This window comes from Clinocottus analis, unplaced genomic scaffold (assembly GCF_023055335.1).
Source record: "Clinocottus analis isolate CAN_PGR_092001 unplaced genomic scaffold, fCliAna1.0.p SCAF_21, whole genome shotgun sequence".
Classification (NCBI taxonomy): domain Eukaryota; kingdom Metazoa; phylum Chordata; class Actinopteri; order Perciformes; family Cottidae; genus Clinocottus; species Clinocottus analis.
The window spans coordinates 4,485,947-4,505,960 of NW_027175943.1; the positions used below are offsets into that span (position 1 = coordinate 4,485,947).

At 46.6% G+C, this 20,014-nt stretch overlaps 4 protein-coding genes across 5 annotated transcripts; 2 read left to right on the forward strand and 2 right to left on the reverse strand.

Moving 5' to 3' along the window:
• The first annotated feature begins 1,800 nt into the window (after positions 1-1,800).
• On the forward strand, positions 1,801-6,472 carry si:dkey-19b23.8 (low density lipoprotein receptor adapter protein 1-A). The gene is made up of 3 exons (XM_068588259.1): positions 1,801-2,033; positions 3,737-4,462; positions 4,704-6,472. The coding sequence occupies exons 1-3, from the start codon at positions 2,018-2,020 to the stop codon at positions 4,790-4,792; spliced, it is 831 nt and encodes a 276-aa protein (XP_068444360.1). The 5' UTR covers positions 1,801-2,017; the 3' UTR covers positions 4,793-6,472.
• On the reverse strand, positions 5,378-9,351 carry si:dkey-19b23.7 (uncharacterized). The gene is made up of 8 exons (XM_068588258.1): positions 9,133-9,351; positions 8,751-8,822; positions 8,599-8,670; positions 8,257-8,483; positions 7,970-8,033; positions 7,721-7,886; positions 7,246-7,443; positions 5,378-7,083 (listed from the first exon to the last, which is right to left on the reverse strand). Exons 1-8 carry the CDS (start codon positions 9,139-9,141, stop codon positions 6,953-6,955), a joined length of 939 nt encoding a protein of 312 aa, XP_068444359.1. The 5' UTR covers positions 9,142-9,351; the 3' UTR covers positions 5,378-6,952.
• Positions 9,352-9,793: 442 nt separating this feature from the next.
• On the reverse strand, positions 9,794-15,289 carry man2b2 (mannosidase, alpha, class 2B, member 2). 2 transcript variants are annotated; one of them, XM_068587848.1, is made up of 19 exons: positions 15,127-15,289; positions 14,816-14,962; positions 14,575-14,680; positions 14,314-14,486; positions 13,987-14,102; positions 13,679-13,856; positions 13,383-13,581; positions 13,106-13,296; positions 12,801-12,972; positions 12,541-12,677; positions 12,109-12,383; positions 11,628-11,819; positions 11,301-11,538; positions 11,115-11,225; positions 10,834-11,026; positions 10,592-10,738; positions 10,352-10,464; positions 10,126-10,243; positions 9,794-10,032 (listed from the first exon to the last, which is right to left on the reverse strand). In XM_068587848.1, exons 1-19 carry the CDS (start codon positions 15,283-15,285, stop codon positions 9,929-9,931), a joined length of 3,069 nt encoding a protein of 1,022 aa, XP_068443949.1. In that variant the 5' UTR covers positions 15,286-15,289; the 3' UTR covers positions 9,794-9,928. The 2 variants fall into 2 exon arrangements, with proteins under 2 accessions (XP_068443949.1, XP_068443950.1); XM_068587849.1 differs by lacking the exon at positions 9,794-10,032 and having other exon boundaries at positions 10,352-10,459; positions 10,706-10,738.
• Positions 15,290-15,387: 98 nt separating this feature from the next.
• Positions 15,388-16,824, forward strand: smim20 (small integral membrane protein 20). The gene is made up of 3 exons (XM_068588102.1): positions 15,388-15,603; positions 16,318-16,374; positions 16,602-16,824. The coding sequence occupies exons 1-3, from the start codon at positions 15,495-15,497 to the stop codon at positions 16,643-16,645; spliced, it is 210 nt and encodes a 69-aa protein (XP_068444203.1). The 5' UTR covers positions 15,388-15,494; the 3' UTR covers positions 16,646-16,824.
• Positions 16,825-20,014: the final 3,190 nt, after the last annotated feature.

Sequence of the window (20,014 nt, forward strand, 5' to 3'; positions counted from 1 at the left end):
ATTGGGTCATCATGAAGTCTAAAAAAAAAAACGTATGTGGCACACCATTCAAATGCTAGTATAATATGCAAATGCTATTGTGTTTCATCTTGGGGGGATCATGATTTGTTTGGACTAAAGGTCATGGCACCTAGTTTTCAAGACATTTCCCTCAAGAAAAAAAAGTTTCAACTGGGAAAATCTGATATAGTCATTGTCAAGATATTTAATTATCTACCTTGTAAGGAGCCGGGAGAAAAGTCAGGGGGAGTAGGATTCATCCTCTGAGGACCATCAATGTCTGTACAACTTTTCCCATCAGTCCATTAAATTGTTAACGGAGCATCTTACCGTAACACAATTTTGCCAAACAACGAAATACAGGGCTGAAAAACACAGGGTCCATTGGTTATTGCGATTGATAAACAGTGAGTGCTTTAATTGAGGGGGATTGAACCAGTAAAGTTAGCACTGCTGAAGAGCCACAGCTGCACTCCCGCCTATGCTACGGTTCGGATGCTGACTCTGTGTGTGTTGCCCGTGAGACGCGTGGGGAGGGAGGGTGCCCGTCTGAGACGGTCCATTATGTCACCGGAGCCCCAAGAATAGCTGCAGTGTGTCCTTACAGGCGCTGAGGCGAGTGTGACGTTCAACCCTTAACTGTTGTTGGGTCAAACCCAGAAGAAACAGGGGCCCTACTGTTTCCCTACAGCAGGCACACCCACCAACCCACACACACACACACACAAACTCACACACACACATGCAGATGCACGGACGTATGCACACATGGAACCGTTTAAAGTTTTCCTTCTGCCACTGTTCAAAATGCCCCCCAAATAAACAGTCGAAGCAGATCTGAAGCAGCGAGGCCAGCGATCCCCATTAGAGACAAGCTGTGACGCCATGTGAAGGCAGTGAAAGGTTGTAGCGGGTTTCAGATGTTTCCTCAGCCTTGTTTTGCACATATACGTAAAGTAACTAACGCAAAACTTTTGGTGGGCAAAGCATAGCGGGCCTGTCATTAAAATCCTACATTTTAAACATCGTCTTTAATCAAGTTGATGCCTAAAGGTGACGTTTTATTAAAATTGATTGAGACAGAGCTTTTCAGTTAGTGCTGAAATGATTTGTCGATTAATCCGTTGTCATTAATGTAAGTTATTTAAGATAATAAATTACAACACATATAGTCGTCTTTCAGGGGTTTTTTTTACATGTTGAGTGTATGAAACAGGACATTTGAAGATGTCAGCTTGGAGAAATTATGATGGGCATTTTTCACTATTTTCAGATGTTTTAATAGACAATTTAACTCGAAAACCCCAGAGTTTCCCCCCAAAAATACAAAATCTGTCAGGCTGAATATGTTTTGGGGAAATTTGTGGAAAATATTGCACAATCCATCTCGAACATTTATGGAATCGTGGGTCTTAATAATTCACGTAGTGTACATCCAACAGTACATAACGCTGTCATGCAATGACAGATGTGTTGACTTAACCAAGCTTGAACCTACTTTAGGTGACACACACAGGACAAACTGTGAAAAGGTGATATAATCATGCACGAGGTATGGTATCAATCTTCCTAAAAACACCACTGCCAGTAAAAGATAACTTGTTTGCCAATTGGTCTCTCTTCTCATGTAAATCACCCCGCCCTCTCCCCCCCCCACACACACACACACCAATCGGCCTCCTCGCTGCGCCGATACCAGAGCTCGTGCACGTGTGTGACGGGACCGCGCCTCCGCTGGTTTTAAAGCGGTTGTCCAGCGAGCGCTCTGATTCATTCAACTCACAAGTCTGCGACCCGGAGGGAGGAGAGCATGATTCAGTCTGCACACAAGCTGCCTCCGTCTACCGACGCCTCACTGTCGAGAGTTTTTTTTTTAAAGATTAACTGTAATTCAAACAAGGGGTTTTGTGCGTGAACCTGCGGGATAGCAGACTTCCTTCTACCTGTCCAGCGTGTTTTTAAAAAACACACCACGGAACCCTCCTGTTCACCTGAGACGCACGAGGACGTCGTTTGCATGAAACTGTTGCCAGGTAAGACCCATTTCTGACTAGGAAAAAGGATGATGTATGTAGCATACACTGTATCGACAGTTTATGAAACACGTACGCTACTTTAATGATGATCTTATTCTTATTGTAAAATCCACGGATAATGTCTCGGTGACGCGCCGGGTCTCGCCGAACCACACGCGAAAGTCTGCACATTTTATATTATCTCGCGTATTACTGGGTTTATTGGTGGCACTTTATGTTTATTTCGCCTTTTTTAAGTGATCACAAGGCTCCGTTGGTGAATCCGGCATGCAAGGAAGGAGAACCGAGTAAAAAAAAAAAGTTATTTTTTCTTTTAAAATAGATTCTTGCTTCATCCTTTTTATTTTTTATTTTAGATGAACCAAAAAACGTTAAATCTAAGTTCTGCCTTGCATGGTGAATCCTGAAATTTAAGACTAAATCTTAAATATAACCGCAGCTGTATTTGTGTGTATATGCAACACATTCAGAATACAGTTTGGGGGCAGAAATGAGTGTTTAAATTACAAACTACTATTACTCATAAAGATACATCTTATATTATCCACTTCAAAAGGTTCATTCTAACTACATGATGGGCTGAGTTATTGATTCAGATCCCATGCAGTTACTTTGATGCACATGATGAGCCCTTACCTGGATGTAAAGTTGTATTTAATTGAGAAATTAAAGTGGTGTTAATGTGCTTAGCCATGAGTCTGATGACAGAGGAAATCAGTGTTACACAGTAGCCTTGGGTTGAATGCAAAAAATGTTGCTGACTGTGTGTGTGTTTTTTTTTTTTAAGTGAAAGTTGTGTACATGTTTGTAACACACGTGTCACTGCATGCCCTGGATCGGCCCAGACTCTCGGTCAACTTGCTTTTTGTGTGCGGTGACACACTCCGAAAAGCATGCCATTGTTTGTAGGAGCAATATTTTTTCGGGGGGATGCAAAGCTGTTTCCTGCTCGGGGGGGGGTTTGTCTAACAATGGCCGCCACCTTAGAACAGTCGGTGGTTCTCTCTGCAGCTCACTTCTGACGGGGCCGGGACGACGAAAGAATGGCCAAGAAAAGAGAAAGGGGAAAAAATAAAGTTGGACACAATGGAGAACGGGCTGTTCTGTGGGTTTGTTGAATGGGAGACAATGGGAGACCAGATGTGGACGTTGCATAACACTTGAGCTTGCAAGGTCACATACCTTCATATTTGTGCTTGTAATTGGCTCAAATGTTACAGAGCACCGTTTACCTGTAATTATCAGAGGGAGTAACCTATAATTTAATATTGGCATCTTTTGTAGCTCATCGGTGTGTCTTTTAAGAGACACGGCGGTGACGACAAAGCCGAGGCCTAACCTGGCTGTAAATATTTAATGGCTGGTGTCCGTGGTGAATGAATGTTTCTCCTTCGTGTGTCACCTTCGTAACTGATCCTGTTTTGCGGCCTTTTGTTTTTTTCCATGCCGAAGTACGCGCTGATCTGACTGCATGTGTTTTTGCTCTTCCCGCGTCCGAGTTGGAAGCACGAGTTTGTGCAAAAAAAAAAATGGCAGCACGCAAATTTGTGTCACTTTATACGTCACGAAATTCTGTTGAAACAACCAATTTCAAGGTTTCACCCCCACGTTTACTTTACTTACGTCTGAACAAAGCTCAAGCACCTGTCCCGCTCAATTATTCATCGCTGACGCCGCCGTCTTCATCTTCCTAATTTCAGATAAAAGCAGTGGATGCGACTCCGCTCCCTTTCTGGAAGAAAGGTGGAAGAGCGAGAGAGCGCCCGACGAGGACCAGCCGACCGCCTCGGAGAAGACTCCCCCCAAACCCAGCCTGAAGCGCGCCATGTCGCTGAGCACGCTCCACCTCATGCAGACTCTAAAGAACTCCCCCGCTGCGCTCCGCCGCCGCTTTCGCCGCGACCGCACCGAGTCTTTGTCCCACGGCGACCCCCTCTTCAAGGTCCACTACCTGGGCACGGAGAAGATCTTCTCCCTGGACCGAGAGCAGGCCCAGGACGCCATCGGCCACTTGCTGGACGGCGTCGCCGCCAAAGGGAAGAAGCCCGGCAAGGATCACGCCCTGGTGGTGCGACCCCGGTACGTCGAGGTCAAGGAGCTGAGCACGGGCCGGCAGCTCACCAAGACGTACCTGCAGGACATTGCGTACTGCGCCGCCGACGCCAACCGGCCCAACGTCTTCCTGTACATCTGCAAGCACCAGGGGCAGCAGCTGCAGTGCCGCGTGTTCTGGTGCAGCCGGGCCGAGCGGGCGCGGGACATGACCGCCTGCCTGGCGAACTCTTTCCAGCGGGCGCTGAGCGACTGGCAGCAGGACGGCTCGGCCACGCTGCCGCCGGGCGAGGGCAAGGGGAAGCGCGGAGAGGAGTCGGCGAACGCTCCCGCCGAAACCAAGAGCTCCACGCTGCCCGTCAGTTTGGGAAAAGGTGAGACTCGCCAACAACTAATGAGTTTGAATGATGTGTTGTATGATATTTCCACCGCAGCAAGCGCGTCGTGAATACTTCTAACTACGTGCGGAAGTGGGTCACGGTAAATTATGACCTCATTAGAATCTAGGTTGACGAACGAGAGTGGCTGGTTGGATGTTCATAATGAGCGTTCACTCTTCATTTCAGTCCGCCCGCTGACTCATCACCAATTGTGTGCCCTTTCTTTCTTTTGTAGTCCGCTGGAAGAAGAGGGGCAGCTCTGCGTCTCGCAGCCCCATCAGAGCCATCACGAGAAGAGGATCTTCCTCTGACAGCTGGAGCTGAACCCCCCCCTTCGTCCACCCCAACCACACACACACACACACACGCGCACACACACTTTATCCCCGTGGAACATTGGACCCCATTAACCCGACGACAACCTCAAGGATGGCAGCGCTGGTGGGAGGGAGGCGGGTGATTGCAAGACTAAAGGAAGGACAATGGGGACGAAACCGGGAAGTGGGAAAGTCCATAAATGGATGTACGAGAGACTGGATGTTGCCGTAACCAGTGAGCACGTGGGCCTGAAGGTTGTCAGCCCAAGTTGTCTGTCGTTGACTCTCGAAAGCGTGGCATCCGACGTGGAACAAAACGCCGTTGACGGCTGCCTTTGTTCACACGTCAGCGGCTAAGTGAGGACGTGTGACGCGCTCCGAGCCTTTTTGAGGACCCGACTGGTTCGTTTCTGTGGCTTTTTTTTTTTTTTTTTTTGGTTTGCTTGTGTGTTTGAAGTAGTCTGCTTGATACTTTAGCCACGGAAGAGTTTTTGTTTTCCAGTTGGGAGAGAGACTATTAAAACAAGGACAGCAGCTGTTGGCCAAACGATCCACAGATGACGACCAAAAACTGGAAAAAGATGACAAGAGCTTCTTCTTTTTTTTTTTTGAAAGCTGAGTTTTATTCAACTGACATTTGTGACAGGTCATGAAGATTTTATTATTATTCGGATGGATAATCCACCCTTTTTAAATGATGTTGTGAGAGTTTTTTGCCAAGATTAAACAGAAATACAGACAGAAATTGCAAGAATGTCCTTTCAAATGTTCAGTAAACCTCATTAGTCTGCAATGCACACTAGGCAGTTAGTCATTGACAACACATCCGTTGAATTCCTCGCCGAGAAATCCAGTTTCATCATTTCTCCTATTTTTAAGAAGTATGTAGAAGTAGCACCTGCGTCACAATACAAAATAAAATAACCACCAGAAACTGCGAGATCAACAAAAACCTCCCTGGCATCCTGCGCAAAAAAACACAGATCCGAACTGTCCACTGCGATGAATGAATTGCGTTTCCGTGGCTGAAAAGCACACTCGGCCATGACTTGTGGGTTTGTTGGCGTCAGGACACTGGGAACGCTGTGTTCCCATGTGGCGCCTCTGTGTGGAATGCTCCGCCGTGCACCTGCATTCCACTTTGGGGGGAGGCGGGGGAGAAATTTTAAGAAATGTCCAACCATGACTTTGCATATTGAGTGGCCTCGTCACTGGATGCTGCAACGTGCTTTTTTTTTTTTTTTTTAACGGCGAGGCGTCTCCTCGTTCACGTTACCAAAGCCATAAAAGAAGCCCCGACTACTCGCGTTAAAGTGAGGGTTGTGGGTGGTCCCGTGGTGGTGTTTTTCGGTCTTTACGGTTTAAAAATAACACTTTAAAATCAGTGGTACACCCCGAGGCTCCGACTCACCGTGTGTTTTCTGACCAAAGCTAAGCCAGCGACGTCGCCTTGTTTGTTTTTTTAACAGGGCGGGTGTTCTTGACTGATGTGCCACGAGGTTTTTATCCGTTAATTTTAACATTTTGTACTCGTGACGCGTCTTTCCAGTTACAAACGGCACGGTCCCGATCTCAAAGAGGTTGAAGTGCCTGCTTTAAGGTGTATTTTATTTTATCAGCGCGTACTGTTTTTGTGATTGTACATATTTAATTAAATATGTATTTTATGAAATATTAAAACCTTTTATACAACAGCTGTGTCTATGCATGTTTGTTTTCATACTGCTGTGGCTTGTAAAGAGGACAAATATTTGACCAGCCTTAACTTCTGCAGCTTTGACCCTGATAAATTATGCAGTTTAGCTCAACTTTTAAAATGTTATATTTGGCCTAAAGTGCATGTGTGTGTGTGTGGGGGGCGGGATTGAAGAATTTTAGGGGTGTCAGGTCAAGACCTTCAGAGAGGTCCTGGGATGTTTAATCCTAGTCATGTGACTCATTTCCCAGGGTTATTTCTCCCAGCGTTTTCACATACATGTGACTACCTTCCAACTGTAGTAAAAAACACACACACACACACACACGTGGCTCCAGCTGGACTGTGCACGCAATACGAGAGAAAGCGAGCGGTCTCCCACCCCACGCACAATAAACCACCTAAATATTTATTTGGGTAAGTCATTAAAAGTGCCCAGGTGACCGTCTCATCCGGATCGCACATTAAACATTATAAGCGCTCCTCTCCAGAAGAGTCCTGCTCTGCGGGGCTGCCGGCCGTCCAGGAGCTCTCCCGGTGTCGCTGGAGCTCCAGCAGGGCCTGGACGTGGAGCCGCCTCAGAGGCTTCACCTCCTCCACCACTGAAAGAAGACATCTATTGTCAAAGAAATCAAATCACTGGTATCGTGTGTGTCCGATTCCTTTGCTGTGCAGCTAAACAGCGTCACCTGCTGGCTTCACTAACGGTGTTTTTTGTTTTTTAAATCATGAGATGCACTCTTCTCCTCCGCGAGGCGTCCCACCTTTGTCGTAGTGCAACTCGTCCCGGTTCCCGTACACCACGTACATCTCCAGGAAGTTCAGCAGGGCGCCCGTGACGAGGAAGCGGTCGGGGAGGGGAAGGCTTTTGATGTAGCGCACGTCCAGGGCGAAGGGGTTGGAGGGAGAGGGGACGGTGCACAGGCACACCAGCTCGCTGATGATGTCCCACACGCGGATACCTCAAAATCACAACAGCAGGGAAAACACAGAAAAAAAGACAGAAAACACTTTTTTCCCCCCCGCCCTCTCCTTCAAAACATTTGGCAGGGTGCAGTCATCGTCCTTTTCAGTAAAGCGCCTGGAACTTTTTCCACAAAACCCCAATCCACACCAAACGGTAGTAGAAGGTTAAACATCTGCGTCTGATTTAGCTCATGGAAAATGTTGTAATTATCCAATCCGTGCAGTGAAACAATAGCTCGCTCTCGTTTTGGATTCCTCACATTGTTTCCATACCTCGCGTCTGCCAGTCTGCGATGGCCTTGAGTTTCATGGGCGTGTCCTTGACCATTGAGTCGGTGCCCCCGATGTTGACCAGGCGCTCGTGGTTGGAGCGTATCCAGGCGTAGGGGCGCCCGTACTTGACGTAGCCGGCCAGTAAAAACAGAGTGCAGTTCACCTCCTGTTGGCGGACACAAGTGGAGGCTGTGAGACTGTGAGATAAGTTAGAAGTGGTAAAAGTGTAAGACGGGCTGAAGCACTCACAGGCACCGCTATCTCTCTTTCGCTGGGAGAGGCTGGGAGGAGATGCTCTGCACCGCTGGCCTCCCTGAGGACAGAGAGAGAGAGAGAGTTCAATGGGGTCTAATGCGGGATACCAGACATTCTGCACTTATGACATCAGATGGAGATGAAGACCTGTCACTCATACGCCTGCACCTGCGAGCAGGGAGGTGCTTTGCTCAAGGACTAACAGGACTAACAGGAAGCGACGCACCAATGGACGTCTGTGCTACATCCCGACTACTAAACACACTGACACACACGATCACCTGGCAGCCTGTGGCTTCGCCTTGGCGTGTGTGTGAGCCCGTGGCGGTGGCGGTGGCGATGGCGGTGGCGGGTCCCGGGGGCCCGGAGGCTCCCCGGGGAGAGGGGAGCTGCTCCTGCTGTCCAGGCTGGGGGAGCTGCTGCTGGGGGAGACGTCGCTGCTGTTACAGCTGCTGGTGGAGGAGTGAGATGAAGCTCTGGACACCACAAAACCGGGGGAGCGCCAACCCTGCAGGACAGGACATGTGGGGGGGAGGGGGGGGGGGTCAGGGCCATTTATGCAGTCACTGATGAGATTATGATAAATACAAAATGCAAGTGAGATGTGTGTGTGTTTTTCCCACCAGATCTTCGTTAACGACCGTCAGCAGCAACTCCTCTTTCCCTCTCAGCCATGGCTGGAAGTATTTAAAGCCCTGCGACACACACAAGCTCATACGAGTAGTTTGACCAGAGTGAACTGCGGTCATCCATCTCTGCGTGAGCCTTCACTGACCTGCAGGGACCCGAGTAAAGCCAGGTCACTCAGAAAGTGCTGCAGTCTCCTCCTCTGCTCCCTCTCTCGTTTCTATTTTTGCACACAGTCACCGAGGACGCAAAGGGCAAGAAACACATAAGATACACATTAGCCCTGAAGCTTAACGCTCCCATCAGCCCCTTCCTTCCCAGTCTGGTATCATAGTAACAACGCCTCCTCACAGCATCCAGCATAAAGACACCGATAGGCCTGATGCATGATGCACAACAGCGACCATGCAAGACATTGGCTTTAACAACACGCACCAGACAGACTAGCTACACATATAATGTCTATCCTAAACCTTTTTTGTTTTAAAATACAGCTGATAAGAGCACATGATGAAGGGAACCGCACTCACGCTGCTCATCTTGTACTAATTTGCAGGCGTCGTCTCCTCTGCAGGCGACCATGGCGCGTGATGTTGTCACAGTAACAGCTGCCGTGCTGTTTAACAACACTTATGTCCAGAGTCCCTTATCTTCTGTGTGTGCAGTCTTTGTTGGCACAGACACTCAGACGGGTGTTGCCTTTGTCGACGCGCACGGTCGCGGCGTGAAGTTGGTTTGGTGATGGGGATGTGAGGCCCCTAGTGGCCATGAGGGAGGACTACAGGATGGAGCTGGAATCTGGCAGCAGAGACGGTAAGGTTCACTTTGTGGATGCAATTTGCAGGATTATCACTGATCACATAAGGACGAGACACCCTAGGTAAAAAAAAATACTTTTTTGGGGGGTTATTACTGAAAAATGTGGGATTTGGGCTATTTAGTCTTCTTTCAAAAGGTCGAAAGAAAGTATCCTCAATGTGAGATGCTTTTAGTCATATTTTTTTCATACTATTTAATACTTTTCATAATTTTTAATGATTATTTCTTCAGTAGAAAATGAATTCTGCACTATTTACACAGTTCTACATTTCTCATCTGTAATGTAATGCAACTCTCCAATATCAGACAAACTTTACCGTGTTGTTGGTGAAGTCAGATTTAAACAAACAGGGCCAAAAATAATCACTTTATTCATCAATCAAGGCATCAGTGTTAGTCAACAAATGTGCAAAAATAAGCATTGATTAACAGTGTAGCAAACGATCAAATCTTTAAAAAAAACATCGTCATATTCAGATTGGCTGTCTTCACAGAAGACCGGTCAGCTCAAAAGTTCTTGGAGGCAAAGTGAACAAAGAAGGTCCTGATCTCTTTGGGTGAGATGGTCACAGTGAACGCCTCGTCGCCGCCACTGGAGCAGCTGTTGTTGTCTGAGATGACGAAAAAACACAAAACAACAAGGCATTTAAAAGGGATGAAAAAACTAGTATTTTATCAAATGTGCAGGTTAAAGTCTCTCTCACTTGTTTTCAAGTTCTCTGCAGTCTTCCAGTTCCACCTCTGCAGACGGGTGATATCCCAGGTTCCTGTAAGAGAACGCTCCTCCAGCTCTTTTACTTCCCCTATGCCCTGCAGAACATCCTGTTTGCACAGAAAATAAAACATTAAAATCTTTAAATGCTGAACAATCCAATGCTTTTCCTATTGCGATGCGATGACTTTCACACACGGAAAGAATGGTTGTTGCACCTTCAAGTTGATGGTGACTGGCTTTGAAAGCTCAGGGTCTTCTCCCTCCTCAAAGAGATGCATGATTCTCATCAGGACCCGGTTGAAGTCTGGCTCCGAGTGCAGATCCTTACCTAAGTGTACATGTACAAACAAACTAAATACACTTTTTGGAATTTAATCCCCAGGGCAAACACATGTTTATCAATTTGCCTGAGACGTATCAGAGTGGACTTCACAATATAACCCTCCAGTATTTGCCTGAGTTTATGTGGCTGAGGTGAACATCATGATCAGAGCTGTAGTTCCATCCAGGGATACTGAGGCTGAGCAGGTGGAGGTTGGGCGGCAGGACCACCGGACGCACAGCGGAACTTCCTCTGGGTTCCTTCTCATGCCAGGATCTCTCTAAATGTGCATGATGGCAAAAAAAAACAACAACAAAACCAAAATCAATTTTTTTTTTCTATATGTCATGCAGCCGTAAAATGATGAGCACTCACGAGGTTGGTCGATGGGCATGATGACGGGCCTGTGCTGCAGCTCTATTGCCTCCCTCTGGTAGAGGCCGGAGGTGACGCCGACGGAGCCCAGCATCATCCACAGGGTGGGCCTCACCACCGAGCTGTCGTTGAGGGTCAGGTTGTAGCCGAGGTTCCAGGGAACGTTGTTCCAAAGGCGGCGATGGAGCATGACCTGAAAAGGTGGCGTTAACAGATGTTTACCTATGCGTCTGTGTGAGTAGGCGCCAAACGAGACACATTTGTTGCATGCTTCTTGGCACCTCCAGTTGTCCGTTGGCTTGGCTGGAAACACCGTGAGCTCTGTCGCTGACGAGCACCAGCCTGCTGAGCTCATCCTCAATATAGGCTGACCGAACCATGGGGAAGTAGTTCTGCAAGATGCACGTTGCAGGTAGATTATTTTATAATTAAGCCAGTATTTGCTGCCTAAAAGTCCAAGTACTTACTCGTGCTAAAGTGTTATTAGCGAAGTGCCTGTATCTCCTCTCCATCATCTGATAGCCATTGTCGTCTGTGTACAGGGTCCTGTTGTTCCTCAAGGAGGAGCCGGTTCTGAGGACGACCTCTGTGTTGAGATGGAGGGGGCCCAGCGAATAGGTCTGCTCCAGCCTGTGACACCTGCTCCCGAAGTATTCTGGGACTCGAGTGGTGATGGAGTAGGTGTAGTCTTTATCACTTCCGCCTCTGGAAGATGCAATATATCAAATGGTAAGAAAGAGGGTCACGATCAGGGTTCGTTTCACTGCACCACGACTGGTTTTCCTTGTACCCACCTGTAGAAGTACTGCCTGATCTCAGTCACAATCTTGCCGGGGATGATCTCCATCTCCACGGCCTCGTACGCCCGCACAGCTGACCCGTTAGCGCTGAAGACGTAGTTGTCGGAGATGGGCCCTGCTTTGGTATCTCCATTTGCGTGGTACTCCCAGAAGTCCTGCGTCACCAATACTCTCCTTTGCTCTTGACTGCCGAGGACGACGTGGAGGTAAAAGTTCAGAGAGTTACATTCACGTATGAGAAAAACATTTTTTAAGTCACAGAAGCAACTGGAGGTCTAAATAAAAAACTTTTTTTATTCTCAAATATCTCTTAAGCTTAAGATGTTTTCTATTTACTGTCTCAGAGACATTTTAGAAGCTTGACAGGGATTTTTTGCTTGAATATGACATAAAGTACTCATCATTATCTGTACATGATGAACTACTCCCCATGTATAGTGAAACATGCGGCGCAACATAATTTGTAGATTCTTACAGGTACGTGATGCTGTGCAGTAGATTTGTATCCTGGTCAAACATCAGCTTGTAACATTCATTTATAACAGGCAGGAGTCTCCTCCCCGTTTTCATCCAGTCCCAGATGTTGCGTCTCTCGAACGAAACCCCTTTGGCTTCATAAGTCCAGCCACACTTCCTCCCAGAGCATTTCTTCTCAGAGGACTTAATCAGGTATTTCCTGTGCTGAAGGCCTCCAAGTTCCACCACGATGAAAAGATCGTAGGACACGTTGGACTGTGCGGCCCTCTGGATCTGGAACAGAGGGAGAAGTTATTGCTGTGTACGCTACGATTTACAATTCATAATTATCCTGTAACTGGCGCATGTTCAGCAAATGCTACACCGGTCACACAACATTTAAACGTTTGTTACGTTCAGCCTTCTTTGAAAAAAAAAAAGAAAGAAGAACCTGTGCAGCCACTGGCTGTCCTTCGTCATCAAAGACGGCTGCAGCGGGGAAGGACACAGTGACGTTGACGATGGTGGTGGTGTTCCACGCCAATGGGTTGTAAATGATGACGTGTTGCTCCAAAGGCTGATGAACACCTTGGCATGAGGAGACGAAGGACTTTGTTTATTTAAATGGCCACTGTACTCTTCATGCTAGTGTTCACATTCAGCTCAAAGCCTGACAATGTAAGATGCAGTGCCCGTGCAAAATGTTTACACCTTTTCTGTGGTAGCGGCTGCCGAGGATGCTGGGTAATCCGAGGTTGTGGGGCAGCAGGATGAGTGCGGCCAGAAGCTCGTCCACTCCCATCGAGGCCTGCACGAGATGCTGCAGGTACATGTCGGCCACCTTGGGAGACTCAGTGCCAGTGATGCCATCATGGTGCTGGACCTAAAACACACTCCTTTCAATGAAGAATCACAAACCACTCAACTTTTGTCATTTGTATCATGTATTTGACCACGAACGGGCACGATTTGCTTTATTTTCTGTTAACCAAGTCAAATATTTTTGGACCAATAACCTCCGAGACAGCCCAGCGAAGCGCCCTCAGTTTTTCCAGGGCCCAGTCTTTAGTAACAGGTCCGTCAGGGAAGCAGACTCGGTACCGGGTGAAAAGAGTCTCCGCTGCGTGCAGCTGGGAGCTGGCCTGGCGCGCCACTCCTTTCAGAACATTTCTGGAGGCGTAAAAGCCCGTCCACGCCTGGTGCGGTTCTAGGAAAAAAATACACTTTTTATTTTTGTCCTTTCATGTGAAGCAGGGGGCCGTATATATTAGAATTTAGGGTTTAAATTATTACCAGTTGAATATGGTAGAAAATCTTCATTCCCACGAGGCTCCCAGACGAGATTTGATTGGTGGATGGCTTGGAAGTATTCACTAAGGGTGGCATACTGGACTGTCACTCCAAACTCTTTGCTGTTCTGGTTGATGTACTTCATCAGAGGATCCATGTTGTGGAACTGGACAGATGCATTGTAGAACTGTTTGTCACAGCCCTGAAACATGAGGATAGTGCGAGGTATTTCAGTTACACGTTCATCTCCTAGTTAGAATAAAAAAGTGCAATATTTTTTGAACAGGGCCCATAGTCACCCATGGCCAGAGCACGTGGTTTGTCCTAAACCAAGCAGCCCTCAGCTTGATGTTCTCCACCATTGTCTTGGCATAGGCCTCTACCGTCTCCTTGGTGACGGGCAGGCTCATGTTGGGGTAAACTCCATTTTTAGGGGGATCGGGGAACAAGGCAACTCCATTCCAGTAGAAACCAGAGCTGAGACGTAAGAACATGTTTCTTTTGTCACGATTCAATAATACTAATACCAGGAAAAACTAAACAGAGTACGTCAAGAGTTGAAGACACTTCTGTCTGTGACTAATAAAGAGTCAAAACATTGGACTACCTGTTGGAGAATGGCAGGTGAGATGGGGTGCAATAGCTAAACTGGTCCATAGTGTGAGTGAAGATCTGCTGCTTCTCTTTCAAAGAGGGAGAACCTCTCCAAACGAACTGAAGTTTCTGTACAAAAAAACAAACCATTTTAAGTTAGTTTCTCAAGGTTGGTTGTTAGTTTCACAATGCCAATATACTTTTCTGGTGATATAGTTTAAGAACAGCTTCAAAAGGAATGTGTTCTTTTGGTTGTCAATGTGCACTGTGGTGAAGCGTGTACAGTTTGTGAATTTGTAATAGTATCCCCTTCACTGACGGCAGTAGTATCAACTCATACTTTGTTTTTCTGCATGGTGTCTTTCAGGTCATAGTCAATGCGGGAGATGAGGTGGGCGTTGAACCCAGCCAGGGCAAAGAGGACCGGCGTGGTCGCAGAGGCTCCAAATGGATCCACGTGCCAGGAAAACTGAGGACGCACCCCGAACGTCTCGTAGAGGAAACCGTGTCCCTCTGAAACAGCACAGAAAAACAAAAGGCTACTACATATCTTCTTCTCTCAAATGGACATTTTTCAAGCACAGAAAACGTGGCGCACTACCGGTCATTTGTAGAATCTCGTCGTCGAGATCAGTTACAGCCTCGTCGTGCATCACTTGGCCCCCGATGATGAACTCAAGTCGACCCTCTTTAACAAGCTGTCGTACCTATAGAGCCAATATGAATTTATGAATTAGTTACAAGTGCAATATCGGATAATTTAGCTTTAGTAGGTGATTTATCAATATTATTTTGCATTATTTTATCTCAGTGCAGAGTGTTGACACATCCTGTGTCCTTACTTGTTTCTTATGCGAGTCTGTGGCCACAGTATCCCACCACAGCCGAAAGAACTCCTGCTCCACAGCGATGAACTTGCGGTCTGGGGCCTTCGACAGCTCCTCAGTCACACTGGTGTACACATTGCCTGCATAGGCGTGCATACTCTCCTGTAGAAAAATACACACTCATATGCATTATGGGACATGAAAAATACACACATACATCCGCTGTATGTGGATATTAGTGGTTTGGTTAAAGGACACAGCAGACAGCAGGCTGCACATGATATGATTGTCAAGTTTAACACCTTGTGAATAATTTGGTGACTTACCTGTATAGTGTACACCCAGCCAACATCCATGTGGCTGTGAGGAATAACAAATGTTTGAATTGGTTCGTTTTCTCCTGTTGTGTAACAGCAACAAATAAAAAACACAACCACGGCTAAATTTCCCATCTTTTTAGCCCGTGAGAGTAGAGCAAAAACCATCCAAAGTCTCAAATCTTCACCCAGACTTCCTTATTATTGTCGTGCTGCAGCACGTGACGCCCTTTTCTACGGAAGCCCCAAAGAACCAAACCAACTTGATGCCGCTTTTTGTCAACGCTTGGCTTTGGTGACCTTCACACCGGAAATAAAAATTCGTAAACACTGCGTACACTTGGAGGTGAAACTGTATCACCCGATACACGCGTAAAATGTCAAAAAATCTGAGGATATCGTTGATATTTGGAGGATTTGTAACGGCTATCGCTGCGGCGTTTTACCCCATATTCTTCTACCCGCTCACGCACAATAAAGAGTACAGTAAGTGCCTTTCCTACACGTCCAGTTACACAACCAGGCAGTTTACTAATGTCACGTTAATGCTGTTTCCTATATACTTTTTAGTAGTGTGCAGCTAAGCTCTATTATGCTAGTAGCTAGTAGCTTTATCCAGCGAGGCGACCGCTGGTTTTAGGTGACGTTAGGTCAGCTAGGTTAGGTTAGTTTGTTAGCGAGCTGTGTAACCTGTTTTTGTCTTTTCTCATTAATTTATCATACTCATGAATGAACTGGGGGTTTTATGTTCCCAAAACATACATAGAAAGCGTTCCTGAAAATCTAAAGTTGGAAAACTGCTTAGCTAAATGTGTGCAGAGTTAAAATAGGAGTTTTGTAACTGGACAGCCACCCAGATGTTTCCTCTCCACTTTGCCCCAAAAAACATAAACAAGTAAACCAACTAAGACAAAGAGAGAGAAAGCAGTGCCAGGAAAATTCATTTGGCTAAATAGTTGTGGTTTCTCTGTCTGTCTTTGTGAATCCACTCAAGCTACTGGACAGTCTTTTTTAGTCTGAGCCAGTTGTGGCCCGCTGTGATGGAAAGCTGTAGTCAGGAGACATGCAGAAGATTGAGGATGAACGTATTGCTGACAACAGAGAACAATGAAAATGCAATGTAAAAAAAAAAATATTGTTCATGATTCCTTGACCTCTAAAATCTTCTGACATCACTTCGTACCATTCTCTCTTTGCTAGAAGACGCCCAAAAGATGAACCGGTCAGGAGTCAACCAGGCAGATATCCAACCCATAGGTAAGGAGAGCATATCGTAGATTAGTCTGCACAACTGGTATAGTATATATTATTATATTAGGGATATTTATGGAGACTAAGGTCTCATGTATACATCTATCAGGGACAGATGTAATGGCTTTAGATGAAGTTCTGTTTCCTTTTAGGGCTGTAAACTAAACACTGGTGTGGTGTTGCATGCATGCTGCCACTGTTCATTTTGTTATGTTTTATTCTTTCATCTAAAGGTGTGAAGATATGGTCTGATCCATTCAAGCCTTCAGGCAAATGACAACCAGTGACCGCTCGCCCTTCACTAATTCCTTTGACATTGATGCTGATGAAGACTTTGAACGGAGAGCGCCCGTCTGATGAGTGCTTGGTGTGTGCGTGAGTGAATGCTTTCCATAATGTGCTTTAGGTCGTAAGTGAGTCCTTAAAACTTGTGAATAAAGTTTAAAGCTCTTATAACTGTGTTTATTGTGATGGGAGACAAATTGCAGTGGACGTGAGACGAGAAGCACAAGTTTTACTTGCTGCTTGTCCTCTTCTGTCCACTAGGGGGAGCTCCCTGCCTTTCTGTCACACACAACAGGCACTGAGCTGTGTAATGTTTTGTTTGTGCATCTTGGATATTTTGGAAACACTTCTCTATTTCCAAAAAAGCCTTGCTCTGGTATGCGGCCTGTGGAAATTATAATAAAATACAGTGGTTTGTTTACCCATCCTATTCACCAGAATCCCTTCTGACATTTGATTTTGATTTAGTTCAGAGAAGAGTCATAAAAACGGTTCAGCAGATGAGGGACAATGTCCAGTAATCTGCAGTATCATTTTTCCGAAGTGGAAATAGTAGAGACGTAGTCATCCCAGGACACATCACTCTGTATTATCATTTCTCTGTCGCAGACACAGGGTTTAACTGTTGCTCCGCTCTTTAAATGCCATGTGACTCCAGCTGCGTTTCGCCCATTGGCTGAGAGGAGCGGGCAGAGCGCCGTGGTCGCCTGGTTTAAAATCCTACTCGACGTGATCCAGACTCCCTTTACGAGTCCATGGGTGCTGCAAAAGCAGAGAATACCAAAACTACAATTTTTTTTTTCTCCCCCCCTGTACTTTTGTGGTTTCCTGACATTGACCAGCATCCCCTTTCAGAGTTTGGTTCATCAAAGTCCTCTTGAAGGAAAGATAGATGAAGAAAAGAGCGAAAGCATGTGTTTATGGTCCTTCGGAGACGGTGCATTTTTAAAAGTTGCCCTTAAATCTTTCACGGTCCCCAATGCAGCCTGTACTTTCGGACATTTAGGGCTGTTTCGTGGGGGCCTACTGCCAGCAAAACCGACTGCACGGGCCAGCGCCGGCCACTCTCCTTCTCAACCCCCCAATCAACAAGCCCCATTGTTTATGAGAGGTTGTTATTGTTGGGCCGCATTCAGAAACAAGAGAAAACTCAAGAGCCCGGCTGTGCAGAGGCGTCCAAAGTAAAGAGAGCGCGGGGTGAGGGGGTGGTGAAGGAAAAAACGAAAAGCAGAAATTCCTCTCATTCCCCGCTGGTGTTTTCCAGATTCCTCAAGCGACAGCTTCTCGGCTGCGTGAGTGAAGTAAGCAACCAGAGGGGAAATTGAAGCTAACGGCGAGAGGAAGAGAACCACATTCTTGAGGGGACGCGTCACCTACACACAGAATAGAGAGAGAGACACTCAATCTCTGTTACTTCGGCCTGGCGAAGTGTGCAACAGGTTGCGCAGCGCGGCCTTCAGCTTCTTTTTTCTCTCCCTCCTCTCGCTTGGCCGCGGATCCGTGTTTGAATCCCTGGCGTTTGACACCGTGACATTTCATTTCAAACTCCACTCTCGGCTCCGTCTATTCAAGTCCGCGCCCCGGATTTTATGGCTCCGCGTCGCCCGGTCCTCCTTTTTCGTTGCCGTCGTCCCATTCAGCGGAATATGTAGATAGACACCCATCACTATAAAACATTCAATGGGGTCAGAGCGCGCTATAAACCAACATGAACTCGACAATGTGGCCCCCACAGCACTTTTACTATCCCGCTATTAACCCATCACACAAATCTGCCGCAGCCATTGAGAGGGGTTTTCAGAGCGCGGTGGCACATAGTCGCTCTGAGCAGTTTGTTAGGCGTGTGTTGGAGAGTGGCAGATAATTGGCCACGGTTTTTGAACTAATTGCCATGGGAACAAGGGTTGACAGACAGGCCACAGGGTTGGAGTAACAGCCACAGAGCATTTCGGGAAGGGGCGGGATGTAAAATACGAGCAAACGCCTCGGATTCGAGTCAAGTGTGGAAAATAGAGACAGACAAAAAACAAGTGAACAAAAACAAGGACTCTGGAGCGCTCTGAAGAGCCTCTTATGACGCGCTGCCATTCGTTTTGAAGTATTACAGTTAGGGAGGACTGCTCGTTCCTTTTTTTATGGTCTTATCTCCACACACACACGATCAATGAGCTCCATGCTCGCGTGTAATCATCAAAGTATCCCCACATTCGTGACTACCATGATTTATCTCTTCGTCTTATGGATCAACATTGTGGTTCACATTATTCTTTTTAAGATAAAAAGCATGTGAAAGCATCTTGGTTTTTTTTTTTTTTTTTCTTTTTGGAACCAGAAGAGACACGGGAGTTACGTCAGATATTTTTTAAATGACCAAAATGTAATAGTTAACTATTAAGAACCGACAACACGCTGTAAATAAGGTAGCCACGGCCCAAAGCGTCATTATGACTCCAAATGTGACCGTCGTTTATGAAATGAAAGCCATGGTGTATTGAAGAAGACTTACTTAACCAATTGAGACCAAAAAAACTCATGTTTAAAATGTTTTCTGACATCATTTTCTCAAACTAAACTTTTTTTTTTTGCAACCAGTGGAGTCGCCCCCTGATGGCCAGTAGAGAGAATGCAAGTTCAAGACACTTCTGCATGGGCTTTGCTTTTCAGAGCTGGCGGCTGGATGAAAGCGAGGTGAATGTAGCAATGAAAGTAAACATGAACATTAAAATCAGTCCAGAGAGGTGATTCAGAGCCAAAAAAGGACTCCAACATCAACATATCCATGTTGTAAGAACCAGCAAATACAAAGTGGAAATATATTTATACAGACATGCGATTTATACTCAATCTTGTAGTCCCAAGTGACGCTGACTCAAGTGACATCACTTGAGGCAAGTTATCCGACTTGGCACACCTCCCTCTGAGGCCAGAAAAAGTCTTCATTCTACTTTGTCTCCGACACACATGTGCAGTCGTACTCATCGAGAACCCGCAACGACTACACAAGCGCACACTCCCTGTTGGTTTGTTTTCTCCCACTGAAGCAGGCAAGAGTGGACTCTTCTCCTCTCCCATCGACACTGATTAGTCTTGTAAAACAACGCATGTCCACATTCTTGGGTCAGCAGGCGCACGGCTGTGGAAACAGATAGCACGACTCTGAAGCAACGTCCGAGAAAGAAAAAAAAAGAAAAGAGGTTTCGACCGAGCTCGCGGCGGGCGGGCGAGGGAGACTGCCACAGTGTGGTCGGGAGTTACATTCAGTGTGTTCAGTGTGTGTGTGTGTGTGTGTGTGTGTGTGTCATTCAGGAAAGGAGGCGAAGGAGAGGAACGCAGCACCCCTCCCCCCTCCTTCACCTCCTGG